Here is a 19,886-nt window from a genome sequence, read left to right as displayed (position 1 = left end):
AATTCTTGTTAAATATTGAAATATTACAATAATTAACATTTAAAATATTTAAAATATTAAGTGATGTTCTTTATCGAAATATTCGATTTACATTAGAAAAATGATGGTCTAATGTAAATCGAATATTTCGATAAAGAACATCATTTAATATTTTAAATATTTTAAATGTTAATTATTGTAATATTTTAATATTTAATAAGAATTTATTGTGATTAGACGGACAAGATTTAATATATACTTATTATATCACAATATGACACAACTTTACCATCTTATTCTTTAATTTAATTAGCAAGACATTTTATTTATATTAATATGCACTTCAGAAAGATTTTGATAGCAGAACTTACGTTCTTATGTTCAATTCCTACGATATAAAAGTATCGTGCGATAACATGTCGTATATATCACATATTACGTATTATATTATAATGTAAGTTAGAAGTTATATTACATTGTAGTATGCTACATTATTATATTTTTGATATTAGATCTGGTTATAACCTACCACGTAATAATGGAATTTGAAGAGGCAGGGTTTTACCACGAATCAGTATGACTTAAAATGGCGCTTATGTTGTGCATACAAGAACGAATAAGGAAGAGACTGCATGAACATCGTTTCACATCAGTGTTACCAATATAAAATGTCCTTCGTATCCTGATAAAAAAAAATATCCCTCTCCAAGTTTGGAGGATGATCCAAACCTAGGATAAAGCTTTAAGTGATCTCAGGTAGTGAACCGGCGAAGTGATTCACTTTAATGCATTTGGAAAGAGTCACTGGTGCTGTATTACCGACATGTCTTATATACTGCTCAATTTTACAGTGAGTGGAAGGAAGTCTTCTGACTTTTTCTTTCAATTCGTTGAAGCCTGTTCTGTATTAGAGGTCTGTGTGTTGTATTTAATGTGCTGTTATGTTGTATTATATCGCATATTCATCCCTCTGAGAATGTACTGTAAGTAATATTTAATTTTAATCTGAACATCATTGTTAATATACGTTAACAATTAGCAAGTTTTTTGGAACATTTGTAGTTCCATTGTTAGAACCCAAAATATCGTGGTTTTGACGGTAATAATGGCATCTAATGTTTTAGGTTTTTTCAAAGCTTAGACAAATACAATTGACATCTTCCTAACGCCCCTAATACATATTCACCTTGAAGATGGCAGTTGAAATTCTTGAGAAAACGACTTCATCGTCAACACGCTGTCCTTAAAATTCCCCTTTATTGATTATTTTACCGATATATTTAGGCTTATTGTCGCAAAATACCTATCGCTGCTAACCAGTTCGATATAACTCTAAATCTTTTAGATTTCTTTAGCTCGTTGTTAATCTTCTGTTTGTATAATCAAGCGTTTATGTCAAATAGTTTATAGATGGCAGCAGATACAAATGAATGAGCAGTCCCTGAACAGTAAACATCGCAACAGGGACCTCATTTACCCACTTCAGACACCACTAGAGTATTTTTGAGACTGAAAACTTCATTTAGAATACTTAAGTCAAATGTTGTGACTGTTGTTATAATGAACCTATGAACTGTTGAAAGTTGAATAGAAGTTTATAAATGCAGTAATCCTTAAAAGCAGGACACTCAAAAGGTCCAATATTTCAATAAGGATTTTTCAGTGAGTCGATTGTTTATCTAAATGCGGTCTAACAGCTGTTAAGACTTGTATCGTGTAGTAAATTAAAACACGTAATATTTTAACATTAGAAATTATTCCAGACTCTACCACGAGATTTAAGATATTTTGCAATCGAAAGCAATTTTCTGTCCGTAAATACTGAAACTCTTATTTCCATGGACTGTTCCTATTGGCCAGTGCTCAGGACTTAAAGAAAAGTATAATTCATTACACTGGTACTTGTTATAAACAGCTGTGCGAAGTAGTCACAAGGCCTGTTTAATAAAAAACACCAACGGACTGAGTGTAACATGTCCTGATATTTTTTGAGTTATTGCATTTTGAGAAAAAGAGTATCAAAGTTGCTGACTGAAAAACTTGAACTTTCTACTGAAAATAAATTCGGTCTACTGAAAAATTTCTTAACATTTTCTATAAAATAACTGCGTGATGGCAAATGTAAGGATTCCTCTGATATTCACACCAGTTTCTGTGCACTATTCAAGCGTCTTATACGCGCATGGGACCGAAATAGGGGGCGTTACGATTTTGAAATAAAAATCATAAATAACTAGACAATATCAAAAATAATTAGTAATAATTTCACAATGAAAACAATTTCGTTCCACAATCTTCTGGCAAGATTTCTTCTGTTGTGATATTCACTTTCCAATTTATAAATTTTGCGTTTTTTACAAACCGAATTGACAAGTTCTACATCGTTAACCTAACCTCACATATAAACTGAAAGCAAACACCAACAAATTAAAATCCAATTCATAATGAACTCAAAGCGTGGATCTTCGATAGGCATGCTAATAATAAAATGAAATAATTCAATTTTCTCCGTTCCCGGCTGCGTTCGACAAAGCGAGTCGTATACGATGTGAACTTTCTGTTTTACAACATGGCGACTCTCTCTTTTTGCGTAATGAAGCTAATGATGTGCATGGCCGAATGCTAATTGGACAGTACACAGAGCCCCAATATGACAGCTGCCTTAATGAATTTTAAAAGTATATACAACAACTTATTAAACCATAAATTACATCTCGTTTCGTCTGTACTTTTTCGCGAATTTCTTCGCAAAAATATATCGTCCGTATTACAAATTAACTTTATTAAATTACACCTTGGAACATAATTTTCTTGAGGATTTACTGGGTAAAGAAATTTCCATCTTGTACAGAACACGAAACTTCATTAATGTCATCATCACGCCTCTGTCACGCCATATCACGTGTCTGTGACAGTGTCCAGTGCTAGGGCGGATGCTTGGAACACCCGGTATATATCTGAAGTCTAATATATTAACTAAACGGAAAAGGTTTGCTCAGTAAGCAACTTTGAAACGACACGAATAGTTTCATAAAGTTTCGTGACAACGGATGATTCATTATACGAATATAATGTCAGACGTTGTCCAATGTCTGAGGTATATTTAATGTGAACGACGTTTCGGGCGTTGTCTTAACACCCATGTTTAGGTGATCTGTTGTCATTATATTTTTATCTTTACAGTAGTGCCAACGGTTAGGATTAGACCAGGGCCTTCCTTGAACTATTCCTGTGATCTATTGGTTAGAGAACTAGTCTTTTATTCGAAAGGTTGATACTAAGGTAAAGAAAACGAGCAATAAGAAATTTGTCAGAAAAATGACAACTGATTGTCTGAAACATGTTCTGTGTCACGCGTGCCTCAGGCAAATGAAAATGTTCAACATAATATTTATGTAACTCGATGTTACAAATAAACGCACAGAGATGGGGTTCTGAACCTCTGTAGATGTAGAGTGTAACACAACTGTTGATGTTCTGTGTTAGCAAAATGTTAGCGTGTAGATTAGACGCCTTTAAGACGAAACATTTTTCACCCAAATCTTAAAGCATCATAAATATTTTAGGTAAAAATATATATGAAGTATTTACAATGTTTCTGAATGAAGACGTTTATATTATTTATAAAGTTGACCAAAAATGTTTTCTGCTCCGTTATAACATTTTATGTGGTTTAGCAAATCGTTGTAAATAAATAATTGATATTGTGTAACTTATTGGAAAATAAAACATTATTATGTCAAACGTTTCTTTAAATGATTTTAAGCCTATTACAGCATATTAAAGACTTTCTGAAAAAGTCTACCGCATCTTTCGTCCATCTATATGCATGTATCAGCAACAGATTTGCATTAAATTTGGTATTAGAATGCCTTGTTACAATATACTTCTATCGAAAAAAAATTATTATTTTTAAATACTGATATAAATCAATTTATATGAAACGAATCACTTTGTTTTACCAATGCTGTAGACTGAGACGTTACAAACTAGGTCCACATGGGCAAAGTCATTCTTCAGAAAATGGTGAGAAAGCCCTTTGTGGAACCAAAGGTTCACATAAGCCTGACATTGTACACAGAGCGACTTTAAATCTCTTTTTCGATTAGTTTTAATACGCGTATTATGCTGTCACGTGTCTTTTAAAGCATATACACACATATGGCTGAAAGTGTGTGGGAAAAGGATAATGAGACTAATACGAGGCGCGTCCCAAAAGTAAGTTTCCCACTCGTCCCACAGCTAGCAAACCTTATATTGCGCGAAGCGACTGTGCGTATGTGATAGAGCAATGACGTAGAATGGCGCATGCACTAACGGCACTTCCCGCGTTCTCACAGTAGCATCGTTGCAGCTGTTGAAGATGGAGGTTCTTATTCCAGCTCCCGCCGACTGTGAAGTGCGGTCAGTGATAACGCTATGCCGCACACGGCTCGACGGACAGCAAGTCTCCTGCAGGAGTTCAGCTGGGAGGTGTTTAATCATTCACCCTACAGCCCGGACCTCGCTCCCAGTGATTTCCATCTTTTCCTACACCTCAAGAAATTCCTGTCCGGTCAGCGTCAGCGTTTTGAGAATGACAGAGAGGCGGAGATGGTTGTCACACAGTGGTTCCAATCCCAGGCGGCAGACTTCTACGACACAGGTATTCAAAAGTTGGTCCCACGGTATGACAAATGTCTCAATTCCGGTAGCGAATATGTTGAAAAATAGCTGGACACTTGCTGTATCTGTTGCAATAAATATTTCCATGAAATTGTGTTTTGTTTCTGTAAACGGCCCCAGGGAAACTTACTTTTGGGACGCGCCTCGTATTTGGACCCCGAAAATATAAAACACGAGAAGAATGAAGCTTCTAAATTAGTACTTTTCACCAGTCATTATCAGGGCAACATGATCATATATCATATTGTAGCATACACGACAGAGATAATAAATGCTTGCAAAATTTTAGTTGGAATGCTTGAAAGGAAGAGACCACTTGGAAGACCATGACGCAGATGGGAAAATATTTAAATGGGCCTCGACAAATGTTAGATGACAGGTAAATACGTATATTTGTGTGCATCTCACACGTCTTTTACCTGTTTAGACGCCGTGAGCGGTGAAAACAAAAGCAACATGTGCGATACATTCCGTTACGCAATTTCACCGTTAGATGGCAGGGTTGTAGGCGACGCCAAGATGGCTGCGTAGTGAATAAAGAGAATTACGCAGCTACGGACGCCAGCTTGCGCCGTCAAGTGAAGAGAAGATACACTTCGGAACACATTTACAACAATGGGAAGAATAAACTTGAATCACAACAATTAACTGGTGAGTTGTGCTAATTTTTGGTTGCATTTTCGTCTGTAACGCCTTCGTTAATGCATTGTTAGTTTTGCGTGGCATGCCGTCTGGGATTTTGTCCCGAGCTACTTGCACAGGCGTGTTATTACGCGATCAATAACCCAACCCAACATAAAATAAGGTCAGAATCTAGACAAATTTTGTCCTCGGAGACATAACAGCCCACAGTTTGTAGAAGTGAAACATTGCATTCAAGATATAAGGGAAAATTCTAATCCAGTCAGTCTCATTCGTGCAATGAAATGTGACTCAAATGCGGTCAGCTCTAAACAGATTCAATGAATTTATATAATAATTTTGAGTGAATTGTTCCATATTACCTGGTAGGAGTAGATACTACTAGGCTATAACATTCTTAATTATGAGGTCAACGTCTTTATCATCAAATATTATAAAATAATGCTTTAAATATGACGCAAAATTTGAAAATAATATAAAACATTTTAACAGTTCAAAATATGGAAAGTTTCATTATACCACATCTTATTAATCATAATAGTTATCAGGTGAATAAGCTTCATAAGTTCATATTTATTTTATTTTCGGTTCATTGTCGATTAATATGACGATTAATGAATAATGAATTACAAAATATGTGGACGGAGCGACCGTGGATAAATCTAAAATTTTGAAATTTGTTTGGAGGGCCTGAAAAAAAGATATAAACCTCAGGACAGGCAGTATCCCTTTTCCCGAATATCAAACGGGAGTGTAATTCAGTCGACTCAGACGTTAAGTAAACGAACGTCCAATATGGCGGCCATTATGTTTCGCCCTGTCGTAAAAAATATGGCAGTAAGCTAGAATGTACACAACTGTAAATATATTATCAATAAATTACGAAAAAGGCCTACGTATTTGTAATTTGTGTAGTTTATCGTAATGCTACAGATAGTTCAAGCTGACGCCGCCATGTTAAATATGGCGGTGACTCATTCAGAACACGTGCTGTAATGAGAATCATTGATTTCTGATACAGCAATGTCGAAATGTGGAAGCGAGCCCCTTGTTTTTCTCAAGTCATAAAATACATTTTTTTTGTCAAGGTCTGTTGGTCTTCAAAGCATATAAATTAAAGAATTTGCGATCAAAAGTGTTTCAAATTTAATAGAAAATATCTTAGTAGTGCGTCAGATGCCAAATACAGATAAATCCTACTTGTAAACGGGACACGAAACTTCACCGTCTTATAATTGACCGTGTAATTTGTTTAAATCTTATCAGTCTAATTACAATAAAATTCCTATTAAATATTAAAATATTACTATAATTAACATTTAAATATTTAAAATATATTAAATGATATTCTCTATCGAAATGTTCGATTTACATTAGAATATCACTTTTTTAAACTACATGTTTCAGTTCTAAAAGAACCATCTTCAGGTGTATAAAATTATTATATAAACCTAAATATAATTTCTTAAATGCAACTTTTTAGTCAGATGTTTATCAGATTTTAAATTTCAAATGATGTTTTTCTTCCAGATTTTATTGTATTTTATATTGTATTCGAAGTTGTTCTGTATGTACGTCGTGCTTAACATGATTTTGTGTGGGTGAACATTTCGATAGAGAATATCATTTAATATATTTTAAATATTTAAATGTTAATTATAGTAATATTTTAATATTTAATAGGAATTTTATTGTGAATAGACTGATAAGATTTAAACAAATATATATTTATCACAATATGACGCAACTTTATCATCTCATGACCGTGTAATACAAATTATTATGCATACAGAATATACTGTTTAAAAATAATTATTTTATGTTAATTTTTAAAGTCTAACTAAACCCTTACACAAACTCTGCGAACACGAAACCAACAAGTGTCGTGTTAATGTGTTACATATAATTTTTACGTTAAAATCGTAAGGCGTCCATAGCAATGGATTTCTGTATGAAAACCGAGGAAAATTTATGTTTTCATAGGAGTTACTAATTACAGTTGCCTCGACCTATGGAGCATGGAAGAAATGGCTTTGTGTCTGGCTTCATTGCTCGCCTGAAGGACCGTGAAAAATCTGTAATTAACACCACAGCTCACGGCTCGTTGAACGTGGCGTTACTGTAGACTCTAAATAATCAGCACAGATACACAGCGAAAAAAAGTACAGGAGCTTATCTAAGCTACGTGTTTATTAGAAATAAATTAAAATGTAAACGCGACTTTGTTCGAACAGCATTTGGATTCAAATCGAAATCAAAACAGCACGTTTAACAGATGATGTCTATCGTCTGCTGTAGGACATTTGGACAAAATCTGTGGATTTGACCGGAAGTTGGCCCAAATAAATGATGTCTGGACAAAGAAAGTGGTCATTTGAGGAATGGCAACTTCACTGTTGCGTTCTCGTGCCACGAGTGGACAAGTGACCAGTCGCATGTCAACAATAGAAGATATTCAGTTTGCATTGTTGTGTGTCTAACTGGGGCAGTTTCTTCCTTGTTAAAAGACAAGAAGAAAGTAAATTAGCTGACATTTCATCGAGATATTTGTAAGTCACGATTTGTTTCCTCCTGTGTCTTATCGCACTCTGAAATGTAAAATACCACAATTCTTTTACGCGAACTCTGTGTCCATCAGACATTGATTTCCGTTTCCTGCCATCGGAAAAAAATGGATTCCTCATCTCCGGATCTCGTTTCTTACAATCAGAGTAATGCAATTCTTGTGTCAAATGTATCTCATCAATCACCATTTTATCCCCTCTCCCCCCCAATTTATAAGTTTCAGGCGTGGCATAAGAAATCCTCCCCTTGGAAATGATGGTAAATTTAACATTTATACAGTTAAAGTAGTGCCACGGTGGTCTAGCGGTTAGAACGCTGGGGTCTCGGGTTCGATTCCCGGCGGTGCCAGAATTTATAACTTGTGTTGGGCAAGGCCGTGGTCTAGGCAACACGGAGTTTTCCTCCGGGGGCCTCCCCGGTTTCTCCGTGGCATCCCAACAATTACTCCATTCACACACAGAAGAAGGCAATGGCAAACCACTTCTGGATCATCTGCCAAGAACGTATATGAACAGGTCCCAGTCCGAGAAAAGGATGGAAGGATCCTGTTTATATGGACCTGTCGTAAGACAGAACACTGAATAAATAAATACAGCTAAAGTAGCTATAGCTATTATTAGCAAACAAACATCTTCAGTGTGTCTTTCTTCAACGATGGAAATGCAATCGAAACATTTCCACGCTGCACCCTGTATTAATAGTCACAAGTAATCATTCGATATCCTCAGATTAAAACATACCGTTGTCGAGATCGTCACAAACTTCATCAGAAATTAGACTATTTAGCGTTTAAAGTTCGACACATAATTTTTTAAAAATAAATATTTTTCGAAAGCTGGATTATGGATTAGTCATAAGATAAAGGGGGCATGTGACCTCTCTGTTAGGGCACCCTGGTTGAGGTGATATCAGAACAAGTCTTCTCGCCCATTTTTATCTTATGACAAAATCAGAATCAAACTTTCGAAACTTAGTTACTTTATAACTTGGACGATGGACAATGTCCAAAATGAAGTTTTACACATCATACAGCGCTATTGTCAGAAACTCTCAAACTTCGCATATCATTCCACGAAACCGTGATATTAAATTCAATTTAACTTTGAAATTCCAAGTTACACTTGAAATTTTAATGAACAATTTAATATTCAAATGAAGGAACTGGCTCTTGGTATCCCCTAAAGTCACTTCCGTGAACTACGTTCACGGTGTGTGTGTGGCGAAAAGCGATCAAACCTCGCCGATTTACCCTTATCCTCACTAATTGAATGCTAAATTATTCGGGACCTGAATGGAGCAGGGCTGAAAGTAAAATTAAACAAATGAGCGAGAGAATGGCGCAACGTATAACATACTGTGGGACATTGGAAATTCCCAATGGCGTCGTCTTGATCCCGACGACACCAAACTCTCGCGGCCTGAAATGAGCTCCCATCCCATCAGCAGTAAAACCTTAATATTATTAAATGAAGGTATAAAATGGCGGGATGTTTCATGAAAATTTGACACAAACTCAACTTCTGAAATTCCACCCCATTTTCATTATATCTCCAGTTCCTGTAAAAAAAACTTTGAACAAAAAACACAATAGGAGAAAAACTTTAGGAATAGATTAGTATATTATAATGCGTTTTGACAATCTGATAGTAGCTTACGCAGCCAAGAAATGGGGCGTCTGCGTAAATGTCTTGCAATGGACAGTGAGTGGATTTTTCACAGATGAGTCCATATCCAGTTGTTTTAAAATGTAGTAAATTTTTTCTAGTGTCTAATACAGCGTTTCTCAACCTTTTCATCTTTGCGGTACCCTTGAAATAATATTCATGTCTCAGGGAACCCCTACATAAAAATTATTATATATCATTATTGATATCTTTATTTCTTTTTTATAAACTTAAAGTTCATAAGGAAAACTTAATATATTTTTTCTGATAGTTGGTTTACGTAAAAAATTACTTATGTTTTTTTCAAGTTTATTGAAAATACAAAAAAAAAACTGAAATCGAACTGCCTGTTCAAAAGACCTCATACGGAGGTTTTAATTCACATAAAAAATTAACATAAATAACCAATATCGTATATAACACATATAAACAGATAATAACTACTACAATAACTAAATAGTTTATTGACAATGTTAAAAAGTTATAAGATAAATCAAAGTAAAATGTCATATGAAGAAATATATGTGTCAAGGAAATGTTATTTTTGAAGCCAATTTAAATAATAGCGGTCATCACCGTCTTATTTTGTATCTTTATTTAGCGATAGGGGCTCATAAATTGAGACTGCTTTGTCACAAAACCCAGTTCCCCGTTTTTCATAACCTAACATCGTTCAACTATCGCTACATAATCAAACCCTGTCTTCAGACTGTCCGTACGCATCTCGTACGTAATCTGTTAATTAAATTGTGCAGTAGTTCACATGACTGACACCGCGTCGGCCTCAATTATCGCAGGCCAAACAGTGTCGCTGCAGTAGCCACAGCTTAAGCAGACACGTATGCTAATAAGACAAGAGTTTTTTCTCGTGTCAGCGGGACACGGTGGTACCAGATGCGAACAGTCTGGTTTAATGACAATGTTATGGGCTGTACCAACAAGTTGGGAAAATGCATACTTTAAAGCGTCTCTGCCAAACAAGTCGAGAGATTGGATGGGCATTACTTGGTCAGGACACAGTTGTGGCTTTATTTAAAGTACTATCCAGCGGAACTGAGGAAAATAACGAGAAATCTCAGTCAGAATAACCGGTGTCAGGGTTGAGATTTTAATCAAGGACCTTAAAAAAAATGTTCGTTTTATTTATTGGTTAAATGAGTGTCTGATAGCTTCTTATTAAGGACTCTGCTCCGTGTAGTTACTTTTATCTGAGATATTTGTCTTTCCAGGTATTGAAACGTGCTGTTGGATGAAGACGGACGTGAGGAATTTCTTTCGTCAAAACAGAAATTGGAGTAGAAGCATTTTATCGTCCTCGCTACGTATGTGAAAGGTCAGAGTTGTTAAAAGAGTAGTAAGTGCAAACAGAATTAAGCCTCCTCCCTTCATACTCTGCCTGATGTTAAGAGCTGAGACAAAAACTGAAAACGAAACCTGGCTGCCTAGAAAAAGGGCCTATGTTACAGACAAACTTAAGAACTCCTCCAAGTTGTTTACGTGCAACTGAATTCTAAAAAATCGAGTAAAGTAAACATAATAATCTTAATATTTCTTTTGTTGTAAAGATTATATATTTATATACATTCGGGGAGTGAAAGTTTCCTTACGTATTTGTAAATTCTAAGAATAAAAAAAAATATATAATCTAATCAAAACGACACGAAAACCCACCTTTTTGGCAACGCCAGGTATTAGCAAAGAAATTATGTTTTCAAAATAACATCTGATCTGATTAAGAAAAAAAAATTATATAATACTGTCATGTATTCTTTTTTTAAATTAGGATTTTGGAAAGAATAACGAAACATTTTTGGTACAGAAGAAAATATATTTTAGAACGAGACATTTTTATGTAATTGTGGTTGTCTGATATTGACATACTTTTTTTGTCAAACAAGGTCGCAGGTCCACGCAACCTGTTTCAAAGTAATTCTTCAAGTTGAACCTTCTCAATTACAAGCAGAAAAACTGGAAACAGTTTCGTAGTTTCATTTATAATCATTTCAGGATTTATACGAAACTGGCACGAATAGGGCAACAGTTAATTAGACTATTGAAAGTTGAAGCTAAAATTTGTATTAAAATCCGTAATTTGTTCCTTATATATTTTACGTCAAATTAGTTCACCACAAATAACCATCGGTGTAAAATTCTAACACAGCTACGGAAGACGGACTAAATCGTATACTTTTTCATTGTTAACAGAATAAATAATACGTGCATTTCTTGTTAACAATAAGTCACAGTACATTTGAGGTGTTAAATCACCTCGCGAACTGTTGCCACAACAACCAACACAATTGTCGAAAGAGGAACGCATTTTTGGGGCTGTAGGACACCCAAAAAGAAATCTCAGTCAGACAAAAAACAAAACACAAACAAGAAGCGGTTCAGTTTCACAAAGTCGTCGCCAGCTGGCGGCCGCGGAGTCGAAGGAGAGGCTGGCGTCAGAGACTTCAGGGTGATGGAGGATAATTCTGAGGCCGCGAGACTGCGACGAGACCCGAGCTTGGAATTAGCGCGGCAGAGAGCAGAGCTTTTGGGGCTGCCTCCTCCCCCGGAACCAAGGAAAGTTCAGGACGTCATACCCTCTTCGCCCCCACCATCGTACGAGCACGTTCTCGCTGAGGTGAGTTGACGCGAATCCTGGCCTAGCTCATTAATTAATTTACTTATGGTTTAATTAACACTTTGTACTCTTAGCCAGATATTATTAGGATGATCAAATCAAGAAGGATAATATGGGCGGGTTATGTAGACCAGTGGTATTCAACCTGGGGTACGCGTACCCCCGGGGGTACGCGAAGACATCTTAGGGGGTACGTGAAATTTAAAAAAAATATATTATTTTATGATAAACACTGAATAATCAGTAATGTAATTTGTTTAATTTATTTTAGATGTAGATTATATACTATGTATAACTTGAATTATACACCAACAACTTTGGGGGTACAAAGTTGAAGAGAAATTATATCTGGGGGTACGCGAAGACATCTTAGGGGGTACGTGAAATTTTTAAACAAATATTATTTTATGATGAACACTGAATAATGAGTAATGTAATTTATTTAATAAATCCCTACGACTCAGCCCCACCATCTGGAAGACGTTCTTTTACCTGGAGTTTTGTGAATTAGGGAGTACTTAGAGTAGGCGTTGTGCTGAGCTGACTACTACGTCCATCTGGTGAAGAAATCTGGAATACATTCTATCTCTTTTATCTCATACGTGACTTCGGGGAAAAGAAAATTGTTGTCATGTTTCCTTGCAGAGAGCAGAGGCTGAGTTACAGCCTACGGGGTTAACGTCTCAGTGGGATGTTCCCCTTGTTTGTCGTAAGAAGTTTCCAGTGTTCTTGAGTTTTAAACTCTTCGCATGTAGGTCTATAGTTTTACAGACACTTCTGAGGGTCTGTTCTTCTGTTCTTGAGAACGACAGCTTCTTTTTTTTTTATCTGAAGGGTAAAGTTAATCAATAGCCAAATCGGGGCCTGCGAAAGACAAGATCCTTAAAGTTATTGACTGTAGCTTTCTGTCTGTACACGAAACGAAAGAATAACTTGAGACAGATAGTTCGATTGCGTCAAAATTTTGCCGAAAGAGGACGGGTCACCATTATCAGCCAGTATACAGAGGATGGACACAAAGTTTATTTTCAATTTTGAAAAAAAAAGTTAACATTTAATGTAATTACATTTAAAGAACAGAAATTCAGTCTTTGCTCTCTTACACATCTGTCTAGGGTGGATAATGACGTACTGCAGACAAATTCAGAAATTTAACTTTCGATGTGAGATTTGAGGTTACCACGACAGTCACATGTCAGTTGTGACGCCGTGAAATCTTGAAGGTTAGGTTACCAACGTTTCGGAGGAACATATTGCTTCCATCTTCAGGACTGAAGATGACATCCCAAACGTTAGTAACCGATTACAAGACTACACGTATTTATAACAACATAAAATCACAATCGATGCATTTCCTTGCATTTTCTTTAGTTTCCATAAAGAATAGAAGTGCTGGATTTGTAACGCGACGTAGAATTTTATTTAAAGAAATGTTAACTTGAAGTTAATCGTGCTGATTTTACAGGTTTCTCCATGACATTAAGTCAGATCTACAGACGAAGGCCAGTCTGTACCAGTATATATATATATATATATATATATATATATATATATATATATATATATAAAGATTAATCACGTGACTGGAACAGTATTTCTTATATATTTTATGTTTAGTGTATTTAAATTATAAATACGAGTTACTCTGTTGTCTTATGCAGACCAGACTGGCAGCGGCAAAGGCGGAGTCCGCGTGTCGAACCCCGGACGAGGAGACGGAGGAGCGGAGTACAAAGGGAACAGTGGCAAAGCGACCAGAAATCCTCCACAAGTCGAGCAAGGAGCTGTACCGGGCTGTGGCAGCCCAATGGGGCATCACGTGCAAGATGAGCGACCACTGTCGCTGCCTTGACTGCCAGGTGGGTCACGTGGTGAAAAAAGTATTCCGAAGGACACTAGGTTTCAATGCCACTTGTAAGCTAATAGTGTCTTGCCGTCGTACAGATTAAGCGAGAGCGCGTCCTTAAGTCATCACAGCGAAATGTTCTACGTGATCGTGTCACTGTTTTTCATTTTCGTGAAAATCTTTTATCGTGCCGTAAGAAATTTCAGGCACTGTATTAAACAACGTTTTTGTTACCCGTTTCCCCTACCCAGAACGTTAACAAGTACGAAAATATAATTTTTAAACAGTTTAAATAGTTGGTGGTTTCTACGTGTCGATCGTGGACCTGACGTCATCTTATCGACTCTGGACACAACGAAAAGAATGTGAAAACTTGTCAATTCTATTTCTGCGAAAAGAGCGTAATTTTTTATATATATATATATATATTTTTTCAAGTAACAATGTTAAAGCATTTTATTGAAAATAACATTCAATTTTCTTAATTATTCGGTTTTTGTCAGTCTAATCACAATTCATATATAAATTTACAATTAAGATAATTAAAATATCATTTTATGTTCCTCATCGAACAATCGATTTACAATTGGAACATCTTTTTACAACATCTTTCGGTTTCTATATAAACCATCTTCAGGTGTAAAAGTTAAAATTATAAACTTAAAACTTAATTACAATGAATCTGGAAGTGAACATCACCAAAATGTTGCATATCAGAAATTGTAATTAAGTTTTAAGTTTATAATTTTAACTTTTACACCTGAAGATGGTTTATATAGAAACCGAAACATGTTGTAAAAAGATGTTCCAATTGTAAATCGATTGTTAGATGAGGAACATAAAATGATATTTTAATTATCTTAATTGTAAATTTATATATGAATTGTGATTAGACGGACAAAAACCGAATAATTAATTAAATTTCACAATATGACGCAACTATATCATCTTATTCAATTTTCTTTCAGAAAATTTAAGATAGAATTATCTTTACCCCCAAGTGCAAAGTTTTTTCTTTGCATTACGAACTATGCCAAGCGGACTGTTGTGGAATAAATTACAGACTTCATAAGTCTTATATTTACAGATAATATCTATTATTAGCCTGGGTTTTTCTTAAACTGAACTATAACGTAAAAATGACTTTGGTTATTTAATGGGACAATCTTGTTTTGATGACAATGTCCGTCTATTTTACGACGACAGCGCTGTCTAGTGATTGTTTGATTCATTAACGATTTCCATGTAACAAAAGAGAGGTCGAATTGTTACAAATATAAAAGGATTTATGAACACACAGGGGAAAACAATGCAAGCGGAGACCACCAAATAAAAGGATTGTTTAAGATTTGAAGAAATGAAACGTTTCACTAGCGTTAAGTCCTTTGTTGTAAACCCATCCGTGCGCGCGCAACAAATGAACATCGCGAGCGTGTTTAATAAAATGGCCACGTTTCCTGTTTGCAGGGTCGTTATTTCGACTGTGAATACGACCAGAACGATCAGGAAAAAACTGACGGAGGTCTCGGAGCGGGTACGCCGATGTTCATCTCGGAAGTGATTCACGGGACGGCTTGCAACATCCTCTGAACTACGCGGTTTTAGTCCTGCGCGGAGTGTTCTGATACACGCCTCGCTCGTGAAATCGTCTGCTAACCTCAATGTCTCTTATGCATAGTTTGGTGCAGTTGTGGTAGGTGAATCTGAACGTTTTGTTGGGTTTAGAAATTTCAAGAAACCGGACTCATTTAAAATGTAAAATGTGTCAATTATTTGTAAGGACTGATGTCAAGACAGTTGAAATACACTAATTGTACATGTCGAAGGAACTGAATGAAGTTAAGATATTTTAGGAAATCTGGAATGAAAACGAATTTCTCTGTATTTTTAAACAATTACAAAACAGCAAGTGGAAAGTTTCTGTGAATTCCTTTTCAAATATATTAGATTTTTCATATTTTAAACACAATTTGAAATCGCCGATACTGTATTTGTACTTGAACACAAATTATTATACAGAATTTCACCCCCTTTCGTTTCGTCGTACAAAAACAGACATTACTTAAAATCTCAGTTAATAATTTTAATTACTAACTCTTACGTTATCATAATGGTATCAGATATGCAGTATATACACTTCAGTCTTACAGACAATTAAAAATATCTAAGTGACGTTTCAATTTACCGACATTTTTAATTTTAAGAATGCTTTAAAAAGTAAACTTAACAATGCAAATTTTGCATTGTCTAAATTTATATTTTATGTGTTTTGAGAAAACTAAAAAAAATACTGGGAAGCCAAAATTATAAAAATAAAAAAGTAAACGAAAAATAACTTCGTTATTTCTCATCTTCTGGGACAGTAACTTCTAATTCGAACAGAAAATAATTTTATAGTCGTGTCAGATATAACACGTACACCAAAAGAATATATTTTCGGAAATACGTGTCACGTGTGCATTCGTTTAAATATGGTGTTCTTTAAGATGAGGGAGTCACTAAGAATAACCTTGACGGAAATGAATAGCAAATCGTCTGTGTACAACAATTTAATTATTTAATATTATTTCGTTAGTTGATGCTATGTTCTGAAAACGTAGATTTTATAAGTGTTATTATTATTTTCTAAAATTATATTTATATAAATGATTTTGTATTTGAATCAGAAAAACGACTGTAGTATGAAAATTGTTGACTTTCTCCGGTTCCATTTCCAAATTAATTGTTACATCAAAATGTCCTTTCCGTGTTCATGTAATACAAGAAACATTACAGACGACAGCCGGAGATGGGTTTGTCTTCTTCCTAAAGAAATAAAATAATGTACTGATAACAAACTGATGACTCTGGCGTACCGTCAGTACATAATATATTCAATACGTCCTACTCAAAATAAAAAATAACTTACGTATTTTAAAATTGGCATCACACAGAAAATATTTATAAAACAAAAATTATCTTAATCCCATCGAAAGCAAAATTTAATATAGAGTAATTTAATAAATTATTAAATAAACAAATCTTCTTAGAAGATATACGAGGAATGAATAATAAATTATAATTATTTTCTTGAAATAAGAATACAAACAATTTTAGAAATGCAATAGCAAAGTCTAGACAGGTTCTGAGACCCATAAGCTGGGTACTGCGAGGGGCGGACTCCCATGGATTCAAATATTAATCAGCCCCCTAATAAAAACAGTGCCGAAGTTATGATCATGTTGATTTATAGCCTAAGTCTACTCCCCAAATGTTTTACTGCTCCAGTACTTAATTAAGTATCAAGAGAAAACATTACTGTTTTAAACCAGACAGGCCTACCGCATATAAATATTTGTATACTTGTAATTAATACAGGAATTCTGTGTTTATTTGTGTTTAATGACTGTTCGCTGCAGTTTGTAATGATTTTCATTATATTTCTTTCGAAACAAAATAATTACATACGCTAAAAATCTAAGTAAATCATTTAAAACATCAGGTACAGTCTATTACTGCCAAACAAACGTGTTTCTTTGTAAGATGGTTACAAAGTTCACATAAACAGTGAAAATTACGAAGAAAAAACAAAAATCTATTTCCTGACTTAACGCGTGGTACGCACTTCGTAGATTATTTGAACACGCACAGTGTACGATTCAGATAGTCATTAAACAATGTTAACTACGTAACCCGCCTCTCCTACAAATTCGAATCACAAAAACATTAATTATAGACGGGTAAAACTGTAATTACACCAAAAGGCCTAATTTTTAAGTTAATTCACAACTACACATTTCTCATCGATATCATTATAACATTCTTTCTCAGTTACTTTTAAAAAAAGTAACACTTCAAACAGAATCATTCTTCCGTCAAAATAACTGGTTAATATTTATAAATATTGCATTTTAACTTATGTATATTTGACGTAAAATGCATGTCGATGACAACCGCGAACAGAATAATATTTTCGATACAATTTGATACAGAGATTTTATATTTCATTTTAATATTAATTTACTTGTTAAATACAATTCACTTCTTTAACAATTTCATTACTCGTTAATTTGATGTACATTCATTTGCATAACTGCCGCGGATTGATCGTTAATTAATGTATGTTTATCCTATTATAGAAAATTTTGTATTGGTGTTATTTATCACTGTTGCTGAACGTGTATGTGTGCCTGTGTGTTCCGAACACTTCTTTTGTATGTGCGTACTTGCAATGATCACTTAATGTCGTATCAGCGAAGGCTGTATCATTTTAATGTCGTCAGTAAATTATAGACTATTAGTAATAACTTTTACGCCGATAAAACAGCTTAATGTCATTTTCAGTTGCTCGAAAATCTTCAAAGTTTTGTTTTAATTACGCGCTCCTCTGTCAATTTTGTCACTGCGCGTCGTTTGTCGTCATTTTTTTTTTTTTCCAACGTAGCTGACAGTTTGCATACATACTAGGGGTACCCCATCACGTCTTCCCTAATCGTTGGATATTTATTCGAAAAAAATCCTTTATCATACATTTATACAATTAATACAGGGCTGAATTTATTACTGTATTTTTAAAAACTATATCTGTCTTGACTTTCCTCGATTATTTCGTGTTACTCCGTTCATTAATTTGATTTAAATTTATTTTTATATCTCTTTGGTTAGGTTAGCACAGTATATTGAATAGCAGAACAACCTCGAACTTTTACGTTAATTCTAATTGAAATATTAATAAATTAAATTTGTTTTCCACGAACTTAATCTAAACATTAATTGATCACTGCCTGTACTTCAGTTTTCCTCTCAATTATGACGTGAAAATTTAATGGAATTTCGCGTGATGTCGTGTAACTTTGACTAAAGTGCTTAATGATGTGTGTTATACAAAGTACTTATATTACTAATGGTTGTCATAAGTTTGTTAATAATCACTGTCGAGGGACGACGTAAGAAGAAACAACACAGAAATGCAAATTATATGAATTATGTTTTATAGATTTGTTAAGAATATTACCCAAAATTTTGATGTAACAGGATTTTCAAGTGAAGACTGATGCCATGGTATTTATAACGCATGCAAAATACCAGTACATGTAATCAATGGAACAATTAGTTCAATAAAGTATTTCATTTTTATACAGAATTATATATTTTTAAACGATTAAAATTTTTCGACTGGGGCGAAATGCATTAAAATTTACCCACTTTAAAGGCACACGACATAGGTACTGCATTAACAAGCGTTAATCAGCGGTAAATGCCTGTTCTACTTCAAATGTGCTCATATATTTAAGTTAAATTACTTTATTTAATATCGGACAATAATATATTTCAACCTTATTGAAAACCAACAGAACCCTTGAAGCCCAATCCAAAAAACACGAAATTAATTAAAAGCAGGTCTTAATAGAACATGTGAATCAACAAATATATGATATTCTGATTATCCAGTGGATGTCCAGTTATTTCCTCCGAGATGTTAAATTAACCATTCGCCTTTATGCGGTGTCAGGGTTAAGAATGTGTGGAGCGAATACCTCCATCACCATACGCATGCATGACGTGATGCTTATTTAATCACAAGGGGAAAAGAATTTAACTTAACATTCATTTTAAAGAAATGGGTCCACGCAGAGATTCGAAAAAAAAAAGTAACCTTTGACCAAAACTACAATAATTATGTTAATCATTCTCGAAAATATGTCTAGATGGATGGTCTCTCCGATTCGATTCTGGTACTCCAGAATAAAATCCAGACACGGTACGAACTTTACCGACATTCTTTTTTTTTTTTTGCATTAATTCGGGGTTTTGTGAAATGTTCCGCGTCAGTGTGTTTAAATTCCGTCCTTCAAAGTGCAGTTGTTTCCGAACATCGTCTGTCTGCCCGTCCATCACTTTCCTGAAATATCATATG

The 19,886-nt window shown here is 34.7% G+C and overlaps 1 protein-coding gene across 1 annotated transcript; it reads left to right on the top strand.

The window, feature by feature from the left end:
• The first annotated feature begins 5,156 nt into the window (after nt 1–5,156).
• Nucleotides 5,157–19,112, top strand: LOC110828074 (uncharacterized). The gene is made up of 4 exons (XM_022060395.2): nt 5,157–5,295; nt 10,745–12,144; nt 13,806–14,003; nt 15,458–19,112. The coding sequence occupies exons 2-4, from the start codon at nt 11,980–11,982 to the stop codon at nt 15,578–15,580; spliced, it is 486 nt and encodes a 161-aa protein (XP_021916087.1). The 5' UTR covers nt 5,157–5,295; nt 10,745–11,979; the 3' UTR covers nt 15,581–19,112.
• Nucleotides 19,113–19,886: the final 774 nt, after the last annotated feature.

Source organism: Zootermopsis nevadensis, unplaced genomic scaffold, assembly GCF_977971745.1.
Source record: "Zootermopsis nevadensis isolate Lab colony 2312 unplaced genomic scaffold, Znev_1.0 Znev_ptg000010l, whole genome shotgun sequence".
NCBI lineage: Eukaryota > Metazoa > Arthropoda > Insecta > Blattodea > Termopsidae > Zootermopsis > Zootermopsis nevadensis.
Note: the sequence above shows the minus strand (reverse complement) of the source record. Positions and strands in the feature narration are given on the sequence as shown.

Excerpts from the sequence above, each read along its gene's own strand:
- LOC110828074 (XM_022060395.2), top strand. The coding sequence starts at position 11,980 with ATGGAGGATAATTCTGAGGCCGCGAGACTGCGACGAGACCCGAGCTTG. Across the intron at positions 12,145-13,805 it reads ACGAGCACGTTCTCGCTGAG|ACCAGACTGGCAGCGGCAAA; the intron begins GTGAGTTGACGC and ends TGTCTTATGCAG. Across the intron at positions 14,004-15,457 it reads GTCGCTGCCTTGACTGCCAG|GGTCGTTATTTCGACTGTGA; the intron begins GTGGGTCACGTG and ends TCCTGTTTGCAG.